Source organism: Pelophylax lessonae (genome assembly GCF_965119305.1).
Source record: "Pelophylax lessonae genome assembly, chromosome: 10".
Taxonomy (NCBI): Eukaryota; Metazoa; Chordata; class Amphibia; order Anura; family Ranidae; genus Pelophylax; species Pelophylax lessonae.
The window spans coordinates 25,608,680-25,634,467 of NC_138777.1; the positions used below are offsets into that span (position 1 = coordinate 25,608,680).

A 25,788-nucleotide genomic window follows, 5' to 3' on the forward strand; every position below is an offset into this window, starting at 1 on the left:
ATTTGCCTTTAGTAAATCAACCCCTCTGCCTCCACCAGGGGAGGACTGGGCCAGGGGGGCAATTGCCCCCCGGGCCGCTTTGTTGCCCTGTAAAAATGCTGCACCGCTTCTGCCACAGACATGGCTAAAGAATTCCCACAAAGAGGGAGAGTGTGAAGGGGCCAAGTCACTGCAACATGGGCCTCTGGTTTGCCCCCTGGGCCGAAAGTTGCCAGTCAGCCCCTGGCCTTCACTCAGAATGGAAATGAGCCATCCATGAATTAATCCCCTGACTAAGCTGAGATACAATCTGGTTGCACAATTCAACAGACAATGCCGCGTAATCTGCATGTGATATTTTATATAACCGGATTACAACATCCACAGCATTGTAATATAACAATGGGTGTGATACATACATGGGCATACTTAAAGGGTAATTCCACTTTAATGGGGGGGGGGGGGAATCAGCAAATAAAGAAAAAACAATATAGCATATACAATTGTGACACAAATCATATTGTAGTTGAATTTTATTAAAAATGACCTTTCCTTTTCAATCTGCAGCTGTTGTAATTTTCTGAAAATGCAATGCAATATGGCCGCCTGGAGCTGTTCTGTACACAAAATGTATACTGACCACACCCCCAGAAACATAATTTCCTGCTTGTGTGATTGGCTCTCCAATTTTCCCAGAAGTCTGCACTAAGATACAAGTCAGATTTCTGGCATCCCCTGCAACATAAATGTCATTTTTGGTGAGATATTCCCAATAGGAACACGTCTAAAGGGATGCAGGCCCAGCAGATTTCATTATTAGAGCTCTGCAGCTGCCACAGCTGATAGATAATTATGAAACCACTCCCATTAGACCCACTCAGCACAGAGGAACAAACAATGATTTCTTCAGAATAAAAAAAGGGAGGAATCTGCTACAAAGTTTGTTATAATCCTTGTAATGTACAGAGATCACCCAGAGGGCAATGCTTTTTTCTCAACAAAAGTGGAATTATGCTTTTTAAGCGATATTAAAGTCTTTTTTTTTTGTTAAAAATAGCAGAAATGTTATACTTCCCTCCTCTGTGTAGTAGATTTGCACAGAGCAGCCCGGATCCTCCTCTTTTCGGGTCCCCTGGCCCCTCCCTCCTATCAAGTGCCCTCACAGTAAGCCGCTTACTATGGGGGGCACCCGAGCCGACCTGCAGCTCCGTGTATCCATTCAGATACAGAGCTGTGGCCCGGCCCATCCCCTCTCTCTCCTCATTGGCGAACTGAATTTGATTGATAGCAGTGGGAGCCAATGGCGCCACACTGCTGTCTCAGCTAATGAGGAGGGAGAGTCTTGGGCAGCCAAGACACTCCTACAACATTGCTGGAGCGACATGGGTTCAGGTAAGTATTATGGGGGCTGATGGGGGGGAGCTGCACACAGAAGGTTTTTTATCTTAATCCATTGAACGCATTAAGATAAAGAAAACCTTCTGACTTTACAAACCATTTAAAGCTGAACTCTAGGCGGATATAAAAGTGTAAGTACTTATATTAGACATGTGCAATTTATTTCAATCTGAATATAAATTCGGATGAATATTTGGTTATTCGAGAATTCAAATGTATCCGAATCTCAAAATGAAATAGTAATGAATTTAGTTCAAATCCATGCAATTTCGTTTGGTATATTCGTTTTCTAACAAATTCCAAATTTTCGGAACGATTCAAATTTGGATTGGTCGAAAAATGATTTTAATCCTGTGTGAAGAATAGCTGGTTGTTAAGGATTGGGCCGGGTAGCCGGCCGTCGCGTCCCTAACAACCGATGACTCATCAGCTGTCAGCGGGCTTCCCAAATGACAGCTGAAATGTAAACAAAAGAATGCAGAAAACTAAAAAATTCTGAAAAAAAAAAAAACAGCGTGTGGTCTCCCCCCCAATCCATACCAGGCCTTTCGGCCCCCAACATGCTTTGGGGATGCTTTGGGGCTGGAGGGGTGCTTTGGGCAAGTTTCATTTTTTTTCTAGCTATTAATATTTAACCTTTATTTGTTCGAATTTACTTTGTCCATTCATTTTTTTGTGTTGCATTAAAAAAAAAATTAAAAATTAAAAAAAAAAAAAAAAAGCTTTTATTTGTAGTTTTGCATGAAAAACATGTTAATGCTTTGTATCAGAATCATAATTTTAGCGTCATTTTAAATTGAACAAATAATAAAATAACATTTCTAATTTTTATCTACAGCACTACTAGCATTAATAAACTAAAACACTGATCAAAAGTAAAAAAAAAAATTTTATTTTATAGATTTATTACTTAATATTACTGATATTGATTTTATTGATATAGATTGCATAAAAAAATAAAATTGTGCGACTACAAATTTGGGAAGCAGGAGAGGGAATGTACTATGCGCTGTAAAGAGAACCCGTTACTGTGTTACTATGCATAGTATGGGCAATATACAGGTTTTTCTTTTTATGTGTCGGGCTGAAGTAGAGCGCTTGTGAAATAGAAGTGCATCCTCACACGTTGTTATGCAAGGAGACCCGGATGGTGAAACTTTCTCTGACTGCCAAGGAACACACCTGTTTTTAGTGCACAGATTTCATTACCCCCCTGGGGCATCCACTGCAATCTAAATCACATTAACAAGGCTGTGGAATTTTACAGAGCCATCTGGGCCACTGTCATATGAATCCTAAAGGTTAAAGGGTAAGGCCACATGAAGGTGATATTTTATTTACTGGTGGATATTAAAGGGGTAAATCAAAAAACAGATTTTTTTTTTTTTTTTGCCCCTTTAAACATTTTTTAAGTAGCTCACAATACTTTCTGCTGTTAAAACACATTATATTTTATATAGTTGATAATAGGCAAATCATTAACTTAACTAATCGAGGTCTCAGTGAATAAATAAATAAATAAAAATTAAGGGGCAGTAAAATAGTTTGTTATTTTTGCCGGCGATCAACAGCCCTGAGATGAGAAGGGCAAACGAATTACAAATGCGAAATTTAACAAAAAAAAAAAATCAATTGTTTACAATGCACAGGGTTTAACCACTTCATCTCTCACGCTCTCAATGGACTGGATCAATTTATAATATTTTATTTAAACATTTCTGCTATAGGTCTATTGATTCACCAATACCTTTTTTATTACTTAAGATAACAATATAATGCATATATCATTTTTATTACACATTTTATTTTAATACATTTTTTTAATGATTGTCTTGCAATATATATATATATATATATATATATATATATCTATAAATATATATATATATATATATATATATATATATATATATATATATATATTGCAATCTATATTTAATAAACTTAAAAAATTGAAAAAAGGCTACTCATTTTACTAAAAAATAGTGTTATAGCACCGTTACAGTATAATTTGTCTTTAACTTGCCTCAGTTAACAGTACACTAAAATTAGTATTCTCTTACAAAACATTGCCAACTTATTAAAAAAAGCAGGAGGCAAAAATAAGTTGAGGGGAAAGGGGTAAGAAGAGTTAAAGCGGAGTTCCGGCCACAGAATCTTTTTTTTTTTTTTTTAAATACTCCCCAGTGACCCACTGACCTTTATATATCCGCTAATCCTGTTTTATACAGTTAAATAAGAGTTAGGCAATCATAAAATCTTACTTTATATAATCTGTGCAGAGCGCCGCCATCTTTGTCCGGGTCTGCAGTGGGGAAATGTCTGCCCTGCTTCCTGCTTCTAGAGGGAGGAGGCCGGTAAATCCAGCGTGAAATCTCGCGCATGCCCAGTACTATGCGATCGGCATAGTATGTGTTTCCGCCTAACATCGCGTCATTTCCTGTTTGGAAATAACGCGATGAGAGGAGCGGCCGGCCGCCTACGTCACTGCCCATTGCATCCTGGGAGCGACGAGTAAGAGCTCCCAGGACGCATTGCGGGACAGGAAGTGACGGCGCGGGCCGCGGCCGAGGAAGGAGGAAGTGGAAGTAAAGGTGAGTATATTATCTTCTGAAATAAGGTAAGTAAAAAAAAGAAAAGCTGGGAATATCCAATTCTTTTACAGGGGACAAAAGGAAGCGGATGCCATAAAATCTAAAGTAAAGATTTTGTGGCCGGAACTCTGCTTTAAATAGGGCTAATTAGGATAAACTAAGGGTTAATAAGGGGTTAGACGTGAACACATTTTATTTAAAAAACAACTTTTTTTAAATGTTGTCAGGTTGTTTTCACTGAAGCTCTTTGATCTGAGGAAATTTGTTACTTTGCATATCTCATTCTTCCATCTGTAGTGTTTATAACCACTATTCAAGGTGTTCATTTTTGACAGAAGTAGCAATTACCGGCACTGCTTTTACTGCAAGCAACCAGATCAGTGGAGAAATTTCCCTGTACATTGGTGGTCAGTGGGAAAGTTTCCCATTACACTGGTGGTCCAAGGCTTGGTTCCATACATTGGTGGCCATTGGGAGATGGATTCACTTTTATTATTGGTCAGTGGGAGAAGAATACCCTCACATAGCTGATCACTGGAAAGACTACCCCCTTTACAGACTGCTTAAAATTTATTTCAGTGGTTACTGAGATACAGAATCAGTCTTTCGCTTAAGGAACCCTTAGCAACCTCTGAAGGACCCTCCACGGAACCCTGGTTGAGAACCTGTCATTTGCTCAAGCAACCTCTGAAGGACCCTCCACGGAACCCTGGTTGAGAACCTGTCATTTGCTTAAGCAACCTCTGAAGGACCCTTAAGGTCCCATATAACCCTAATTAAGCACCCGTCTTTTGCCTAGTAACCTCTCCAGGACCCTTAGGGTTGTATGGAATCCTGGATGAGAACCTATCTTTCTTTAAGAACTCCTAGCAACCTCTCAGGGACTTTTAGGGTTCCATAGAACTCTGGTTGAGAACTTGTCTTTTGCTTAAAGAACCCCTAATAACCCGTAAATGACCATTACGTTTTCATGGAACCCTGGTTGAGAATCTTTCTTTTGCTCAAGAACCTTTAGCAACTTCTGAAGGACTTTTAGTGTTCCATGAAACTCTGGTTGAGAACCTGTCTTTTGCTCAAGAACCCCCAATGAACCTCTACAAGGACTCTTAGGGTTCCATGGAATCCTGGATGAGAACCTGTCTTTTGCTTATGAACCCCTAGCAACCACTGAAGGACTCTTAGGGTTCCATGCAACTCTGGTTGAGGACTAGTCTTTTGCTCAAGGAACCCCTAATACCCTAAACGACCGTTACAGTTCAATGTAACCTTGGTTGAGAACCTGTCTTTTGCTCTAGGAGCCTCTAGCAGCTTCTGAAGTACTCTTAGGATTCCATGAAACTCTGGCTGAGAACCTGCATTTTGCTCAAGAAACTCCAAGTAACCTCTGCAGGACCCTTAGGATTGCATGAAATCCGGCATAAGGAATCTGTCTTTTGCTCAAGAACCCCTAGCAACCTCTCAAGGACTCTTAGGGTTCCATGGAACTCTGGTTGAGAACCTGTCTTTTGCTCAAGAAACCCCTTGTAACCCGTGTATATGGGGCGCAGGGTTGCCGCCCCCCCACCATCCATGCGTCCGGCCCCCTAATCTGCACGCAGGGCGCCGGACGCATGGAGCTTAATGGGGATTTTTTTTTAACATCACCTGATTAGAGCCAGAGGCTCTAATAGGGCGATGCAAAGGGTGGAGCCGGGGCGCAGAGCAGTGCGTCCCGACTCCACCCATTGTGTGACAATAGCGAATGAAAGTTTGCTATTGCCACACCGATCCTCCTCCTGGCCAATCAGGAAGCGCATCCGATACGCTCTTCCTGATTGGCCGCAAGGCAAACCCCTTGCCATTGGCCGAGGAGGAGGCGGGACCGGAAGTACTCGTGGAGACGCGCCGGGGGACAGAGAGAGGAAAAGCCGCCGCCGCCGGGACTGAAGAGGAAGCCGCCGCCAGGTAAGTGCATTGGTCTGGGGGGGGGGGGAGGAAACACTGCATTGAGGGAGGCACGCTGTGGCGCTCTGCAATGATTGGGACAATGCTGTGGCACTCTGCAATGATTGGGGACAATGCTGTGGCGCTCTGCATTGATTGGGGACAATGCTGTGGCGCTCTGCAATTATTGGGGACAATACTGTGGCGCTCTGCATTGATTGGGGACAATGCTGTGGTGCTCTGCAATGATTGGGGACGATGCTGTGGCGCTCTGCATTGATTGGGGACAATGATGTGGCGCTCTGCAATGATTGGGGAACGATGCTGTGGCACTCTGCATTGATTGGGGGGCACGCTGTGGCGCTCTGCATTGATTGGGGGCACGCTGTGGCACTCTGCATTGATTGGGGGCACGCTGTGGCATTCTGCATTGATTGGGGGGCATGCTGTGGCAATGCTGTGGCATTCTGCATTGATGGGGGCATGCTAGGGCATTCTGTATTGATGGGGCATGCTGTGGCACTCTGTATTGATTGGGGGCACGCTGGTCACTCATTTTTCTGTTTGCGCCCCCCCAAAAATTTTGAGCACCAGCCGCCACTGCTCTTAAGGTTCAATGAAACTCTGGCTGAGAACCTGTCTTTTGCTTAACGAACCCCTATTACCCTAAAGAACCCTTACGGTTCCATGGAACCCTGCTTGTCAACCTGTCTCTTGCTCTAAGAACACTTAGTAACCTCTGAAGGATCCTTTTTAGAACCCTGGTTGAGAATGGCTGATCTGTGTTGAGGCTGGCTAGCAGGGATGCTGGAACTTGTGGTTCTTCAAAGGCTAGAAGGGAAGACTTTGAAACTGCTCTAGTTCCAAACAGATTCCACACAGCCCAGAATCTATCAGCTTCCTTCCTTTTAAGTTTACATTGTAACATTTCTTTGAGTTTGCTGGTAACGGCTTCCCGCGGTTGGCTCTAAGCACATCTGCTAAGAGACGGTTGCTATGCCGTGTGTCCTGAGACAGACTGCGGTGTCAGGTCATTAATTGTGGCTTTCTTCTGTAAATGAAAAGATATTTTTAACCGCCTGAGTCTCAGAGGAATACAAAACAGCTTCAGAGACTTTCTGGTCTGAGTGCAGATGTTGGTGATGGTGATGGTGAGATGGAGTTTCGGTACATCCAGAAAGAGAACATAAACAATGTCACATCTTTTTAACCCTTTCCTGAGGGCCCTTTTACTGGGGACAGGGTGGACTTTTTGCTCATATGATCACTGTGATTGGCGGTCACATGATTGGAAGCCCAAACATTAGAAGCCCATCCCACTGGTTCCCGATCATAACCAGAGACTGGGAGCTGTATGTGACAGCTTGGTCACTGTGCTTGGAGAGTGTAGTAAGCCGGATCTCCGCACAAACACCTAAACCATCATGGATGCATTTGTGTGGTGTGTGGGCATTAAAGCCCAAACTCCTTGCTAATGAACATATGTATTACATAATAGACAAGAGAATAAAGCGTAGCTCCACCTTTGTTGAGGAACAAAACATTCCCCTCTGTCCCGGTCCACACTACTGCTCACCCGGGTAACGATCGAGCAGCTCCCGAGCCGCATCGGTCATTACTGACGGAAAGCCGACCGTCGGTTGTAAACCAGGGTACCGGGATGATGTCTCTAGCTAGAGGCATCATCCTGGTATAATTTTCCGACTTAGTCCTACGTCACTTTGCGGTAAGTGGTTAAGGAAACTCAAAAGATACTGTATATACTGTATGTTAGAGCTGCACGATCCTTGATATGCTTCGAATAAAGATCACAGTACTGATTTTAACTTGTAAGCAACAAGTGTCAGAAAAAGACTTAGGCCCCTTTTACATTGGGCGGATCCCTTTTGACAGACTCCGCTTGCTCAGTGTAGATCGATCCGCTGATCCCCGCTAAGCAGACAGAAAACAGGTGCGTCTTCGCTTACTTTGCAGAGACGGACCTGTAAGAGTCCAGCTCTCCTCTATGGGGCGATCGGATGAATACGGACAACCTGTCTATTTTCATCTGATCCCATCTGATCCGACCCGCTGGATGGATGGCGAACGTATTGCCATATGTCCGTTTTCGGCGGATCTTCTCGGATCAGTTGCCAGGCAGGTGTCAGCAGACACACGTCCGCTGACATCCGCCTCCTCATAGAGGAGAATGGGTGGCCCAGAAACATTGTATCCTTCTGTGCTTTTAGAGATCAAAGGGATGAACTTCGGTCTGTAAATGAGGTCAGTTTAGCCATTTAAAGACTTAGGGCCCTTTCACATGATCAGACGGATCGGGTCCGCCTAAAAAAACGCACAGGTGGACCCGATCCGTCTGATCATGTGAAAGGGTCCTAAGTCTTTAAATGACTAAACTGACCTCATTTACAGACCAAAGTTCATCCCTTTGATCTCTAAAAGCACAGAAGGATACAATGTTTCTTTTTATCTCTCTTTCAGTTGCTAAGCCAGGGTTTCTCAACTAGGGTTCCATGGAACTCTAGGGTTCCTCCAGAGGTTGTAGGGGTTCCTTGAGCAAAGAGCAAATTCTTCCTCTCGGATAAGTTCCCACTGACACCATTGATCTTCAGCTATCTGTAAGGAGGTAATTCTTCCCACTAACCACCAATGTAAGGAGTATTCTTCCCTCTGACCATCACACTATTGTATCATGAGTTATAGATATAGCAGGGGTTCCCTGAGACTGGAACGTTGTTTCAAGGGTTCCTCTGTGCTTAAAAGGGTTAAGAAAGGCTGGGCTAAGTAATGTTGTTGATAAACATTGCCGTCTGCTTTTTTTTTTTTTTTACAGCTGTGAGCAAAGAAACTGCACTGCCCTTGTTACATGAATCGTGGAAATGCTGGATTAAGGTTGTGAGGGAGATTGAATCAAGATCACGATTTTTTAACATTTAATTGTGCAGCTTTACTGTATGTGATCTGATGCCAAACATGTTAGACGAACCCAGCCCCTTTCACCGCCACTCACAGGCCAGCCTGTATCCTTCTTGATTCCCTGCAGTCAGTCTGGTGCCAAGGTCCTGGAGTCCACTCATGCTCTACTACTGTATATTCCACCATCCATATCAGGGCCATCTTACCGAATGGGCACGCTAGGCAGGGACCAAGCCCCAGCCAAGCATTATTCCTGATTCCCGTGTGCATCCTGTGCCGAAATTAGCAGGTGGCAAGTGCCTGTCGGCCCTGCACTGCTTTCAGGCCACTTGGGCCATGGAGGGCCCACAACTGCAGGAATGCCTGTCCGCTTCCACGGGACCAGGCACACACAGGACTCCCGTCCGTGTGTGTGTTCACCGGACCCAGCCGCCGAACTTGGAAGCTGTCATTAGCCTGGCACTGCTGTACCAATAAATATTGTCTTATCGATAATTTGCATTTTTATTCTCGTGGGTGATTGTGTAGGCAGGGCCCCAGTGCACTGCATTGCCCGGGGCCCTTTAATGCTCTTAAAGCGGAGTTCCGGCCTCGGTGGTGAAATTTAGATAAAAATACCCCCGGGACAGTCAGGGCTAGTACATTCCACAATGGATAGCCTCTGAACTGTCCCGGGTCACACTTACCTGCAAGAAGAAATACTTACGTTGAAAATTTCTTCTCCAGCGCTGCCATCTCGGATGTGGGCAGCTGAAGCCAGCACGTCCTCTACTGCATCCTCTTCTCCCCGAATGCGCCTGCACCGGCCCTGCTTGTCACTTCCGGTGCGGGCGCGTCATCCCTCCATAACTTCTGGCCATGCCCAGAAGCTGTTTAGCAGGGAATGACGCGCCTTCACCGGAACTGACGAGCGGGGCCGGTGCAGGCGCATTGATTTCTGGGAGCGATGACATTCAGCTCCCAGGAATCAATGCAAGGAGAAAGTGACGGCGCGGGCCGCGGCCGCAGAGGGAGGAAGTGGAATAAAGGTGAGTATACTTTCTTCAAAAACAAGGTAAGTAAACAAAAAAAAAATCTATTTATATAATAATTATCCATTTGTTTTCAGGTGACCTAGAGCAAGCGGATGGCCCAAAATCGATTTTGTCGATTTTGAGGCTGGAACTCCGCTTTAATGTGGCACTGATCCAAATAACATGCTACACACAGAAGACGTTCCAGCCATGGTTTAATGCAATGACAGCACACGGCTCACCTCCACCCAAAGTCATGTCCCCAACATGTTTCACCCATAGCAGGGCTTAATCATTCCCCAAGATTTGGGTAAAACATATTATGGGTATGGCTTTGGGTGGGGGTAAAGGTTGTGCTTTTATTACCTTGGCTGGAGTTGAATGTCTTTGGTGTGCAGCCCGCTTTTTGGATGGCTGATGCCAAACATATTGAAAATAGAATTCGGGTTTATAAACACTTTTTAATGTTTATATGGAATGTACCTGATCTGTGCAGGAAAGGCAAGCTACACCTCCTGATTCTCAGAACAGAGAGAACTATGTACCCAAAGACTCCCGCCAAACAGTTCTGCAGCAGAGCTAATAAAACATAGACAATAAACAGTGACACAGAGGAGTGATGAGGATCAGCACCTCGAGTACAGTACATCTCCACTTAATGGGATATTGTTGTGTAAAACATTGCTAAATATTGGTAGCCCCCTCTTTAAAGAGATTTATTCCCAGTTAGGAGGGCTACATTCAGGGGCAGACTGGCAACTTTCAGCCCAGGGGGCAAGTACAAACCAGAGGTCCATGGTGCAGCGACTTGGCACCCCACCCACTTTCCCTCAGCTCTCCTCCCACTCTCCCGATCCTCCTCCTGGCCCCCATTCCAAGCTGAAGTCCTGCTCCAGATACTCTCTATTTACCGGCTGAATCCCGGTTCCCGACCTGGCCAGCAGGGGGAGGCTGGGGGGAGCTGGGACAGTTTGGCCGGGCCAGAAAAGGCCATTATATAAAATATCCTATTTGCACTTTTTATTCCCCCGACAAACCCTCCTAACCCAACTAAACACATTTTGTGCTTGCTTCGTAACGCCCTTCCCACTCCCCCCCCCATTTTTTTTTCCGCTCTTCCTTCAAATACCCTATTTACAGGGGCTAATTGGCAACTTTTTGCCCAGGGGACAAGTACAAGCCAGAGGCCCATGTTGCAGTGACTTGGCCCCCCTCCCACTCCGCCGCTTTCCAGCCTCCACCTTCCAGGCTGAAGCTCTACTCCAGGTACTCTCTACTCATAGGCCAAAATTGGGTTCCCCTCCTGGCCAGCAGGGGATGGTTAAGGGGAGCTGGGATAGCTCGGTTGGGGCTCCAGTGGGGCATGGAACCGGCCTCTGCTCAGACACAGTTTACACCATCCATGCTGGGGGGTGGGGCCTGAGCTCTGTCCTTGTCTTAAATCCGTATAAAGCAGGTCAGTGGCAGGGACTTTTTACTTTTTTTTAACCAGGAATCCTTTAGGCAAGTCTGTGGCAGAAGCAGTGCAGCCTTTTTATGGAGCATTAGAGAGGCCCAGAGGGCAATTGCCCCCCTGCCCCCTGGCCCTGTCCTCCCCTGCCTATTTCGTACCTACTGGTTTGAGCTTAAGGCTCCTTTTTACACGGGCTTTCCAATCCCGTCCGCCTGTCAGTTTTTCAGGCAGACCTGATCGGATGCTCCATGTACCTCTATGGAGCAGCGGATGTCAGCGGTGACTTGTCTGCTGACACCCGCTGCTATCCAATCCGATCCGTGAAATCCGGACAGATGAAAACCCTATTTTCCATCCGTCTGGAGGATCGGATCAAATAACATCGGATGAAAACAGATAGGCGGTCCGTTATCATCCGATCTCCCATAGAGGAGAGGGGGGATCTGACAGGTCTGTCTCTGCAAAGTAAGCTGAGACAGAGCTGTCATCCGCCTTCTCAGCGGGGATCAATCCCCGCTGAGTAAAACAGAGTCCACCAGGCGCACCGCCCATGTAAAAAGGGGCCTAACCCAGTTATTTGATGTTCATTATCAGTTGCTTGATACATACAGCCTTCCTTGACTTTGGGCACTATTAGCTCCTAGGCAGGCATTGAATGTATGCAATTATGCTTTATATATTTCTGTATTGTATGCAAAAAAATATTTTTTCAATAAATCTTGTTTGGGAAAAAAAAAAAAAAAAATGCTGGAGCAGAAACAACAGATATTCAGTAAAAATACCTTATCCAGAAAATGTATTTTAAAGGGTAACTCCACTTTGGTGGGGCAAAAATCAGCCGCGTAATCTGCATGTGATATTTTATATAACTGGATTACAACATCCACAGCATTGTAATATAAGAATGGGTGTGATACATATATGGGCATACTTAAAGGGTAATTCCACTTCCATGGGGGGGGGGGGGATCAGCAAATAAAGGAAAAACAATATAGCGTATACAATTGTGACACAATTCATATTGTAATTGAATGTTATTAAAATGACCTTTCCTTTTCAATCTGCAGCTGTTGTGATTTTCTGAAAATGCAATGCAATATGGCCGCCAGGAGCTGTTCTGTACACAGAATGTATACTGACCACACCCCCAGAAACATCATTTCCTGCTTGTGTGATTGGCTCACCATTTTTCCCAGAAAAAATGCACTGCATTTGATACAAGTCAGATTTCTGGCATCCCCTGCAACATAAATGTAATTTTTGGTGACATAATCCCAATAGGAACACGTCTTAAGCTGGATACACACTATACAATTTTCTTTAGATTTTCTCCTTCAGACTTAACAAAACCATATAATATGAGGTCAGACCTAAACACTTTCAATTTGTGTGCAATCAGGCAGGCCCTTGCACTACATATTTGAAGGTAAATCTAATGGAAATCTACCAACAAAAATGTTATGATGTGTATCCAGATTAAAGGGATGCAGGCCCAGCAGATTTGCTCATTAGAGCCCTGCAGCTGTCACAGCTGATTGATAATTATGAAACCACTCCTATTAGACTCACTCAGCAGCACAGAGGAACAAACAATGATTTCTTCAGAGTAACAAAAGGTAGAAATCTGCAACAAAGTTTGTTAGAATCCTTGTAATGTACAGAGATCACCCAGAGGGGAATGTTTTTTTCTCAACAAAAGTCACGCTTTAAACGCCCATTTAAGTCTTTAGGAGTAATTATGAATTGTATCTATTAAAAGAAAAAAAAAAAAAGTTAGATCACGCAGCATCTGGGAAGTATATATAGATATAATTTATTTTATAAATCAGGAACATACTATCTACTGCTTCTGTATATACGGCAGATGCAGAGTTAGATACATAAACAGCAGAGCCAATTAGCAATGAGATTTGGGCAGTGTGCCAAGGTTTACATATTTATCTTTTCTTTATTCATATTCTATTTTTTTTTTCTATTTAAATCCCAACAGAAAAGTCTTACAATTTCTTCCAATATTATCTTTGGAAAGCAGCTCCAGATGAGTAGAAAAGCCTTCCCCCTACCAGCATGCTGTAGAGAAGGACCATTGCTCTCCATGTGGATGCAGTATTCAGTACATTGCATAGAAAAGCCTTAACCTCTTCCCGACCGCCTGCCACCTTTTTACTGCGGCCGTGCGGCCCTCCTGCGCCAAACGACGTAGCTCTACATCGGTCGCGCGCCTGCACTCAGCAGCGGGGACTCGGATGCATGGGGCAGGCGGCTCTGAATAATGCAGAAAAGCCTGGCCGCCAGTGTTTTTGTTTTGCACTATCCGAAACGTAGCTACGCAAGCAGGAAGTTTTTCCAGAATCATACGGAAAAAAAAACATACGTTTAGTGCGCATTTTTGAATTCAATTTTAGTATCATGCAACAAAACGCCACCGATAAGTCGTCCGTTTATCTGATCGTGTGTACAAGGCATTAGCCTTGGCCTCCCAGATGCATGTACAGTATGAGATCTGGGACGGCACGTTAGTGAACAATAAGCCCCCCCAGATCACATATGCTGCTCTCTAGGTCTCATTACAGTACATTCAAGATTTTGGGTGACTTGTTTTTGTTCAATAAGAAGCCAACCCAGATATGGCGCATACACTAGCATACTTGCCAACTGTCCCGTTTTTGCCAGGACAGTCCCGGCAAATAGGAGCCTGTCCCGGGTAATTTACATTATCCCAGCCCGTTAATTGGGCTGTCGTAAATGCCTGTTACGGGTAGCCGGTGCCCATAAAAAAAATGGTTACGGACCGACATCGTAATGGTGCATGCTCCATTCCGACGCCTCCCGTGCTCGGAAAAGCTCGTACAAGCTCGGCCGGGCAGGCAGTTACGTAATGGCGCAGACGGACGCCATTTTTAAATTAAAGACACTCGTTCTCGGCAGCGCCATGCCAATACACCAGCCGATACAGCCAAATAATCAACCAATCATGACACTTCTGACACTTAACAGGGCAGGTACACCCATACCGAAGATGGGCCCCAACCCCTCGTTCTCCAAAGAACGTAGCCATCCCCTGCCTTCAAAACCCATTGAACTCTGCCTGCTGCTACAACAAAAAACTGCCCCGACCTTATGAAAAAACGGAGACGCCCTCCAACGGTAACAAAAAACTGAGGGTGAGCGGGCGGGAGAATCTTTCCCTGCACTGTCCCATGCCAAATGGTGCCCTGAGTACCACCTACCACCAAGAGACCACCATTGCCCCACCCTGCCCCATCCTATCCTCAACTAATCAGGTAAGGCCTATCTATTTTAGCTACACCTTACAATTAACCCTTTTTCTGCTTAGCCTAGACCAGTGATGGCAAACCTTGGTACCCCAGATGTTTTGGAACTACGTTTCCCATGATGCTCAGGCACTCTGTAGTGTATTTGAGCATCATGGGAAATGTAGTTCCAAAACATCTGGGGTGCCAAGGTTCGCCATCACTGGCCTAGACTGTCAAACCCAGTCATGTGGGCCCTCCGCTTAGGCTGCGCCTACATCTGCAGGCCTGATCTTTATTGAGTAGACCCTATAATCGGATGATACGTTTAATTATGCGTAGTGGGTGGAGCTTCAGGGAAGTGGGTGTCAGTAATTGATAGCTGTGCTGCAAAGTGTCCCTGGAATTTTTTCTCAAATGTTGGCAACTATGCCCTAGGTCTAGCACAATGTCATCAGTAGGCCAGCAAAGAGCAAGGAAGAAGAAGCCAGCCAACGATGACTTGATGTCCGTTACATCGGGAGAAAGGCAGGCGGCTAATGTAAACAAAGCCGCCTGTCATTCTCCCCTGTGTAAGAATGGAGATCAGACGGTTCTACTATGTAGGACCGTTGATCTCTGCTCTTACACCAGTAGCCACATCCAATCACAGTTAGAAACACGCCCCTAGGGACACACTTAACCCCTCCCTCTCAAAAAAAGTTAGCCCCTTCACTGCCAGTGTCATTTTTACAGTAACAGTGCATATGTATAGCACTGATTACTGCAATAATGTCACTGGTAACCCCAAAAGTGTCAAAAATGTTAGTCAAGGGTCCGATCTGTCCGCCGCAATGTCGCAGTCCCGCAAAAAAAATCGCAGATCGCCTCCATTACTCGTTAAAAAAAAAAAAAAACATCAAAAATCTTTCCCTTAGTTAGTAAACGCAATAACTTTTGCACAAACCAATCAAAATACGCTTTTTGCGATTTTTTTTTTTACCAATTATGTAGCAGAAAACAAATTGGCCAAAAATGTTTAAAAATTTAGATTTTTACATTTTTTGGGGGGAATTTCATATCATATAAAAAATTTAAAAATATTGTTATTTTTGCAAAATTTACGCCAGTGTTAATTTTGGCAGCAAATTTCAATTTAGTTTTAGTCTTAGTCTTAGGACTAAAATGGCATTTTAGTTTTAGTCCTATTTTAGTCTTCTGCAAGTGTTTTAGTTTTAGTCGTATTTAGTCGACTAAAACTCCAGTATATTTTAGTCGACTAAAACGCCCTACATTTTAGTCGACTAAAACGCCCTACATTTTAGTCGACTAAAACTAATTTTAGTCATCTATAATGGAATGGACTTAGTTCAATTGTAATTTGTAATGCATTATTTAAGCATTTCTCTACAATTTACAAACTCATTATATATACTACTGCTGGTCCTGGAGTGAAAAATCTAATATGTTATTATTTATGCTTTGAGCATGCACCAGTGTTAATTTTTGGCAGCAAATTTCGATTTAGTTTTAGTTATAGTCTTTTGACTAAAATGCCATTTTAGTTTTAGTCGTATTTTAGTCTTAAGACTAAAATGCCATTTTAGTTTTAGTCGTATTTTAGTCATCTGAATTGTCTTAGTCGACGAAATCGTTTTAGTCGACGAAATTAACGCTGATTTACGCTCTTTTTTTGTTTATAGCGCATGATCAAAAAAATCGCACAGGTGATCAAATACCACCAAAAGAAAGCTCTGTTTGTGGGAAAAAAAGGATGTCAAATTAGTTTTGGTACAGCGCCGCACGACCGCGCAATTGTCCGTTAAAGTCACGCACTGCCGAATCGCAAAATAGGCCCTGGTCAGGAAGGGGGTAAAATCTTCCGGGGCTTAAGTGGTTAAAGAAATGTGAAGTGATCCAGAATAATGATATATACATAGAATTATCCTTTTTTCTGAGGATTTACATTACAGATTGCCTGTAGGTAAACTTGTATTCCTTGTCTTCTCATATAAACCGCTCAGGCCTGAAGGACGCAGTCATAGTGTCCCAATGTGTGGATACTATGCGCAATTTCGCAAATAATAGGTCACCGGAACGCAGCGTGTTGTTTGCTGTAGGTTTCCCCTCCTTATTACTCCAAGCATGACTCATCCGGTTCTCAGTAATACACAGCTGCAGATGGGGGTTTTACAGTTAGATTGCATTGTGCTGGAAAAATAATGTAGGCTAATTATTAATCCAGTAAGAGGAATTAAAAATATATATACTTACTATTAATTACAGTAAAATTCCATTGTGATGGAACCTGCAGTATAGAATGGAAAATAACCTAGAGCATTAATGAATCCAGCAACAGGAATAAAAGAAATTACAGATAAAATGATAATCCCAAACATTTAGATGATATAACCCACGCAGTCTGGAAATTTAGCTTGGTTCAACCACTTGGAGCGTACTGCGGCAAAGTGGCTCGTTATCGTCCAGCGACGTCGACCTACGTCGCTGGACTCCTCCTCCTGTGGGCGGCGCACGCGCGCCGCCGGAGGCTCGCTCCCGCTGTGTCTCACACGGACACAGCGGGAGTCGGGCCAGGGGAGGAGAGGCGGTGATCACCGCTGCTCCTCCCCGATCGTTGGGGATCGAGTGAGGAGATCCGCCCGCTTGTGTAAACAAAGCAGGCGGATCTCCTCTGTGACAGGCAGGGACAGATCACAGGATTCAGCATAGCTGAACCTGCGATCTGTCCCTGTGTCACACAGTCCCCTCCCCCCACACACGTCAGTAAGCACCAGGCATATATTTAACCCCTTGATCACCAATAAAGTTAACCCCTTCCCTGCCAGTGTCATTATTACAGTAACGGTGCATATTTATAGCACTGATTACTGTAGTAATGTCACTGGTACCCCCAATAGTGTCAAAAATGTCAGTTAGGGGTCCGATCTGTCCGCCGCAATGTCGCAGTCCCGCAAAAAAAATCACAGATCGCCACCATTACTCGTTAAAAAAAAAAAACAACAAAAATGACATAAATTTCCCGTAGTTAGTAGCTGCGATAACTTTTGCGCAAACCAATCAAAATACGCTTATTGCGATTTTTTTTGTACCAAACATATGTAGCAGAAAACAAATTGGCCTAAAATGTTAAAAAATTTAGATTTTTAATTTTTTTTTGTGGGAATTTCATATAAAAAAATGTGGAAAATATTATTTTATTTTTAAATTGTCGCTCTCCCGCAAAATAAAATGCAGATCGCCGCCATTACTAGTTTAAAAATAAAAAAACAATAAAAATGACATAAATTTCCCGTAGTTAGTAGCTGCGATAACTTTTGCGCAAACCAATCAAAATGCGCTTATTGCGATTTTTTTGTACCAAACATATGTAGCAGAAAACAAATTGGCCTAAAATGTTAAAAAATTTAGATTTTTAAATTTTTTTTGTGGGGAATTTCATATAAAAAAATGTGAAAAATATTGTTATTTTATTTTTAAATTGTCGCTCTTTTTTTGTTCATAGTGTAAAAAGTAAAAATCGCAGAGGTGATCAAATACCACCAAAAGAAAGCTCTATTTGTGGGGGAAAAAAGGACATAAATTTAATTTGGGTACAGCGTCGCACGATTGCACAATTGTACGTTAAAGTAACACAGTGCTGAATCGCAAAATATGGCCTGGTCAGGAATGGGGTAAAATCTTCCGGTCTTAAAGCGGTTAAAAATACGCTCATTGAGAATAGGACAATTCAATTTGTTGCAGGCTGGCTGGATAGTGAGCTGGGAATTTTTCTTTGTTCTTTTAAAGTTTATTTCTACCTTAGCAGTCAAATTTGAAAATCCCCCAACATAGATTTTTTATGTGTTCTCCCCATCCACAGAGCATACCTAAAAGTAATTACAAAAATAACTTCTCAACGTTACAGTTGTTTCTTTGGAGCAGGAAATTACCTAGAACTCTATAAGCAGATTCTATTGTAAAAAAAAGTGGTGATGTGCAATTAGGGGGCAGATTGAGGGACAGTTTTTATAAGTTCATTAACATACAATGTGACACCCAAGTCTTAATATCTTTAAAGGGTAACTCCACTTTTGTTGAGAAAAAAACATTCCCCTCTGGGTGATCTCTGTACATTACAAGGATTATAACAAACTTTGTTGCAGATTCCTACCTTTTGTTAATCATAAGAAATCATTGTTTGTTCCTCTGCGCTCTTGTTCTGAGTGAGTCTAATGGGAGTGGTTCTATAATTATCTGTCAGCTGTGGCAGCTGCAGAGCTCTAAATGAGGGAAGCTGCTGGGCCTGCATCCCTTTAGACGTGTTCCTATTATCTATCAGCTGTGGCAGCTGCAGAGCACTAACAATGAAAGCTGCTGGGTCTGCATCCTTTTAGACGTGTTCCTATTATCTATCAGCTGTGGCAGCTGCAGGGCTCTAATGAGGAAAGCTGCTGGGCCTGCATCCCTTTAGAGGTGTTCCTATTATCTATCAGCTGTGGCAGCTGCAGAGCACTAACAATGAAAGCTGCTGGGTCTGCATCCCTTTAGACGTGTTCCTATTATCTATCAGCTGTGGCAGCTGCAGAGCACTAACAATGAAAGCTGCTGGGTCTGCATCCCTTTAGATGTGTTCCTATTATCTATCAGCTGTGGCAGCTGCAGAGCACTAACAATGAAAGCTGCTGGGTCTGCATCCCTTTAGAAGTGTTCCTATTATCTATCAGCTGTGGCAGCTGCAGAGCACTAACAATGAAAGCTTCTGGGTCTGCATCCCTTTAGATGTGTTCCTATTGGGAGTATCTCACCAAAAATGACATTTTTGTTGCAGGGGATGCCAGAAATCCGACTTGTATCTTAGTGCAGACTTCTGGGAAAATTGGTGAGCCAATCACACAAGCAGGAAATGATGTTTCTGGGGGTGTGGTCAGTAGACATTCTGTGTACAGAACAGCTCCAGGCGGCCATATTGCATTGCATTTTCAGAAAATTACAACAGCTGCAGATTGAAAAGGAAAGGTCATTTTTAATAACATTCAACTACAATATGATTGTATTACGCTATATTGTTTTCTCTTTATTTACTATTTTTTTACCCCACGAAAGTGGAGTTACCCTTTAACCCTTTGCAGGACAGCTATCTAGTTTAAAAACTGATAATAAGATCTGCCAGCACAGTGTTAATTATGATGAACATAACTCCCCAGCCCCCCCCACCTTAACATTACACAGAAGGAGAAAGTTCATCAAGATTTTTTTTTTTTACGTTATACATTGTAAATGGGAAAAAGTAACTAATATAAAGTAGGTTTTGTCTGAATTTGGCTGCAAAAGTGAAAATACGCTTTAGGTTCCTCTTTACTTTATACAAAAAAAAGGAAGAGTTCTTCATCAAACTATTGTTCATTGTTCTTTGACTTTTATCTCCTGTTTGCTTTTCTGATGAAGTCACTCACGGTTTACCTCTCTTTGCTTTCAGCTATCAGCTGTCGGTTCATGGGAGTTTTCCATGTGGAGAAAGGAATCCGATACAATCAGACCGCTGAGGAGGCCAGGAAAACCTGTGCTGAGTTGGATGTCGTCATCGCTACCGTGGAGCAGGTGCAGCTTGCTATGGATTTTGAATTTGAGATCTGCAGGTACAGCGCTTCTACTTTCTAATAAGGCCAGTTCACACTGCTGCGACTTTGAGAGCACAGGTCGCATGACATGTCAAATTCAATGGTTCCCTATAAGAGCCGTCCTACTGGTCTGACTTGTGTCAGTCCAACTTTTGAAATGTTTCCTGCACTACTTTGGTGCGATTTCAGCCCATCGAATTGGATTGAAGCCGCATCCAAGTCGGATCAGCATCTGACATGCGACTTGTGCTCAGGGGCAATCCAAATCCATACCAGACCCTCTATACTCACAATGTATTGGATGCCTCCTTCCACTATCAGAAATGCATTTCTCCAGTGAACTCTCCCGACCAGATCCTCAGTGAAATCCCTTTATTATCTCCAAAGACTTTCAGCAAACAGACCCCCCCCCCCCCCCCAGCCCCCCAGCCCTAGCATGGCTGAGACCTCAATGAGCATAAGTAACATTTCAGCTGGGCTGCCTAGAAGGGCAGCAGCACTTCAGGCTGGGAATTTCTCCTCCTAGACAGGAACCGGGGCATCTCCAGACCCCAGAAGATTTATGCATTCCCCAACCACCTTCAGGGCAACCTCCCCCAGGGATTGGCTGAGACAATGCAAATATTCATGTAGCACTGCCCCCCTTGAGGACTGCTGGATTGTTCACCTTAGGATCCCCCTGGGTTACCATTAGTAACTGCAGCATGCACAATTTAGCTCTTTAGTCTCCGGCTCAGTCAATGAACAATCTAGGGGATGTGTTGTTTTTGTGGTTTTATTTAAATTAGGGATGGGAGAAGGGAAGAGTGGGATACTCCAACTTGAACTCTTCCCTATAGGTGAGGACTCCTGTCTGAAGATGCAGCCAGGCTGCTGATTCACCTTGCCACTTAGATGAATTTAAGATTACTTGGTAGAATGAATGAAACACATGAAGTTTATGTAGCACTGACCCCTTGAGGACTGCTGGATTATTGACCTTGGGACCCCTCTGGGTTACCGTTAGCAACTGCAGCATGCACAATTTACCTCTTTACTCTCTGACTCAGTGAATGAACAGTCCAGGGGATGTAGTTGTTTGTTTGTGGTTTTATTTAAATTAGGGATGGGAGAAGGGAGGAGTGGGATACTCCAACTTGAACTATTCACAGTAGATGAGGATTTCTGTCTGAAGATGCAGCCAGGCTGCTCATTCACCATGCCACTTAGATGAATTTAGGATTAAGTCTCTATGTAGATGACTTGTTAGGATGAATTATCTTTGCGATACACATCTAGTACCCCCTTTCACTCCACCTGCTGACACCCTTCCTCTGACTATCCTATACCGGGGTGGCCCCCCTCGGGTCAGGCCTCTAGACATGATCCCCTGTACTCACTATACGGTTTTCCGAGGGTCTCCAGTGACTATACCCCCTCAGTCAGCTCTCATGGACTTCTGGGTTCAGCCCTTTTCTACCTGGTCCCCAGGCTGACTGCCTGTGACCGCGTGCCAATGCTACAGAGGAGGAGGCAGCAGCCACCCTCCCTCCGGGACTCTGCTCACCAGCCAAAGACCCTGCAGTACATGCGTTCCTGGCTTTTATACCACACCCCACAATGCACCGAGACAATCAGTCTGTGCCAATCACTGGGGCTGTATCAAAGCCTGTGTACCCATTGGTCAGATTTCCTCCACTGTCCAGTATGCCACCCTATTGGACTAGTGTGAAACACTCCCTAGACCAGATGAATCACACACTGAGCACCATGAGCAGACTAAAATTAACAGATCCTGCTCTCTGGTAGGCAGAAAGCAATATAGATTTGCCTGCTGCTCCTCTGATAGGCAGACAGAGCCAAAAACTATTCTCTCTCACTAGCACCTACCTAGGAAGGTGCTACATTCAGGCTGCTGATTTACATTACTACATTCTAGAATCCTCCAGTAGGCAAGGGGAAGCAATCAAACCTGCAACCTGTGGAGTCAAGAACAGCCCGAAGCAATCAGAAGCTGCTCCACTGATTACATAGGAGACAAAAACTAAATATACTTTACCATCCTGACAACTGTCTGAGAAAATGTTTTATAGGAGGGAGGGGGGGATCTAAAAATTCAGATTAGAAGTCGCCATGGTGCAGTCTTCAGAGCGTAAAGTATGCAAGAAACGTTGGAATGGAAGATACATTGTGCTACAATGTACAGTTTATGACACATCTCTTCCGAATCTCTACTTCTTATGAGGTAATGATGGGGTCAGTTCACAAATATTAATACTCATGTTGTCACTACTTAAAATATCACAAACTTCTGCCTGGAGGCAGTGCCGGGACAAGGTCATCTAAATCTAAAGCCCAGGGCGAACATGCCAAATTGCACCCCCCCAAAAAAAAAGAAAATCGAGCACTAATCTGCATGCTCATTCCCAAGCATAAATTCCCCCTTCTTCCAGTACAAATCTGCCCCCCTGCTGAAATCCCCCCTCCCCCCAACCCAGCACAAAAATTTGGCCCCCCATCCCTCTCCAGCTCAAATCCTCTCTCTCCTCATATGTCTCCAGCACACCCCCCCCCCTCAAAAAAATCCCCCTCCTAACACCAGTCTTCTACCCCTGAAATGCCCCCCCCCAGCTTCAAATCTTCTCTCCACCCCCTACAAATCCCCCCTTCCAGCACAAACTTCTCTCCCTCAATCCCCTTTCCTTGCACGAACCACACCCCCCCCTGCCCCCAACAAATTTCCATTCCAAGCACAAATACTCTCCAATCATCCCTACTAGCACAAATCCCCCCTCCCAAAAAGAAAGAAAATCGAGCACTAATCTGCATGCTTATTCCCAAGCATAAATTCCCCCTTCTTCCAGTACAAATCTGCCCCCCCCCCCTGCTGAAATCCCCCCCCACCCTGCACAAAAATTTGGCCCCCCATCCCCCTCCAGCTCAAATCCTCTCTCTCCTCATATGTCTCCAGCATAAACCCCCCCCCCCTCAAAAAATCCCCCTCCTATCACCAGTCTTCTACCCCTGAAATGTCCCCCCCCCAAGCACAAATCTTCTCTCTACCCCCTACAAATCCCCCCTTCCGGCACAAATTCCTCTCCCTCAATCCCCTTTCCTTGCACAAACCACACCCCCCCCTGCCCCCAACAAATTTCCATTCCAAGTACAAATACCCTCCAATCATCCCTACTAGCACAAATCCCCCCTCCCAAAATCCCAAAACAAAATCTATTATATTACTTTTATAGCACAAACACCCCCAAATCCCCTTTGCAAGCACAAATCCTCTTCCTCCATCCCCCTCCCAACACAAATCCCCCCCAAATCACCACTCTTAGCACACCTCCCAAAATTTTCCCTCCTAGAACAATTCTTACCCCCTGCCACCCCCCCTCCAATTCTCCTTCTCAACACAAATCCCCCCCCTCAAAAAATCCCCCTCCTAGCATCCCTAGCACTACCCCCGAAATGTCCCCCCCAAGCACAAATCTTCTTTCCCCCACTACAAACCCCCCCCTTCCAGCACAAATTCCTCTCCCTCAATCCCCTTTCCTAGCACAAACCACACCCCCGCCCTCAACAAATTTCCCTTCCAAGCACAAATACCCTCCAATCATCCCTACTAGCACAAATCCCCCCCCCCCCTCTCTATTATATTACTTTTATAGCACAAACACCCCCAAATCCCCTCTGCAAGCACAAATCCTCTTCCTCCATCCCCCTCCCAACACAAATCCCCCCCCCCCAAATCACCACTCTTAGCACACCTCCCTGAATTTTCCCTCCTAGAACAATTCTTACCCCCTGTCACCCCCCCCTCCAATTCTCCTACTCAACACAAATCCTCTCCCCTATCTCCGTGTGGTGCCCCCCCCCCACCTCACGATACCACAGTGCTCAGGGCAAGCACCCCTCCTGCCCACCCCCTGTCCCGGCCCTGCCTGGAGGTAAGTGTGAGGTTCTAGGAGGTTGTCTATTGAGGAGAATAGATCAAGGAACCCCCTCCAGGTCCTCGCTTTTCAATCATCAATGGCCGTTTGCAAGGAGAATGTCTGCAGATCATTTCTACTCCATCACAGTTATTAATATGTCTGGCTTTCTTTTACAGGTACGGTTGGGTAGACAATAACACGGTGGTCATTCCTCGTATAACGCCGCATAAAATCTGTGCTAATAACTACAAAGGACTCTATAGAATTCACCCCAATCTTACTACTCCATACGATGTCTTCTGCTACAATGGCTCAGGTCAGTATGGCTGACAAATGTTTGAAATTGCACTGGCCTGCAAATGCCAACTAGAGGTTGTTTGTCTAGGTGTGACCCGGAGTGACACAAATCCCTATTCCCCATGCTTCACTTTTTTTGAAATTTTTAAATTTTAAATACTTTTTTTTTTTATAAAAAAGGAAAGGATTAGATCACTTGTCAAGGCAGACTCCAAACCGTAAACATAGGGAAATAAAAGGCAATCTTTGTGCAGACATCTCTAAAAGCAGTTTATTTAACAAATAGAATCTGCACACAGGGTACTCACACTTTCTCCAACAGAACAAGCATGAAAAACACAAGGGTAGTGGTGTATATTCGTTTCAAACCAGAAACATGGCCGACCTCTAATGGCATGCAGTACCAACGTCACGTAGCTAAGCTCCTTCCGACGCGTTTCGTCATAGATGACATCATCAGCTTCTAACTTCAGCTTGTGCCCCATAGCACGTTTCCTGCTACTTCTATGTATACATGATTCTGCACTTCCACCTAAGGGGCATTTGCTTACTCACAGTAGAAACCAATCTGCAGGTGTTGAGCACTGGATGTCCGCAACCAACGATCGTCAAGCAGAGACACAGAACGGTGATTGGCTTATGTAAACAAGGCAGATCTCCGTTCTGACAGGGGGGGAAGAGATGGATTTTGTGTCCCTGCAAAGCAAGGAATAAAATCCATCACTTCCCTGAGTAAAATCACCCTACACCAAAACACTGGTTAGGCACATAGTTGACCCTTTGATCTCCCTAGATGTTGACCCCTTCCCAATCAGTGTCATACAGTAACAGTGCATATTTTTAGCACTGATCACTGTATTAGTATTTTACCAAAAATATGTAGCAGAACACATATTGGCCTAAATTTACAAATATTTTTTTTTCTATTTTTTTTTTTTATTGAATATGTTTTATAGCAGAAAGTAAATAATATTGTTTTTTTTTTTTTTTTTTTTCAAAATGGTCAGTCTCTTTTTGATTATAGCGCAAAAAAAAAAAAAAAAAGCAGAGGTGATTAAATACCACCAAAAGAAAGCCTAATTTGTGGGGAAAAAAATTATATACAAATTTTTTTTTGGGTACACTGTTGCATGACTGCGCAATTGACGGGTAAAATAACACAGTGCCCTATCGCAAAAAATGCAGCCCTTCAGATCAGGAAGAGGGGGGGGGGCCCTCGCTCAACATGGCTCTGCCCCCTCCACCCCAAAGCACCGTGTCCATCTGTAGATAAAACACAGAAGCACCACTTTAACTTATAAATGTCCACAATAATATTCTTTTTGCAATTGCCATGCGAAATTCAACACATTTCGGGTTGCAAAGGTCCCGCTTCCTCAGGGCTAAACAAGATCAGAAAAATGAAATCTGGAGCAGACAGTAGCTTAAAAAAGATGGGTTTTGATCAAACCACACA

The 25,788-nt window shown here is 44.1% G+C and overlaps 1 protein-coding gene across 1 annotated transcript in view; it reads left to right on the forward strand.

The window, feature by feature from the left end:
• The window catches only part of CD44 (CD44 molecule (IN blood group)), a 117,871-nt gene that overhangs the window by 47,056 nt on the left and 45,027 nt on the right, over positions 1-25,788 (forward strand). Inside the window, exons 2-3 of the mRNA XM_082270156.1 lie at positions 19,983-20,142; positions 24,212-24,351. Coding sequence (XP_082126282.1) covers positions 19,983-20,142; positions 24,212-24,351 — 300 coding nt within the window. The remainder of the gene's footprint in view (positions 1-19,982; positions 20,143-24,211; positions 24,352-25,788) is intronic.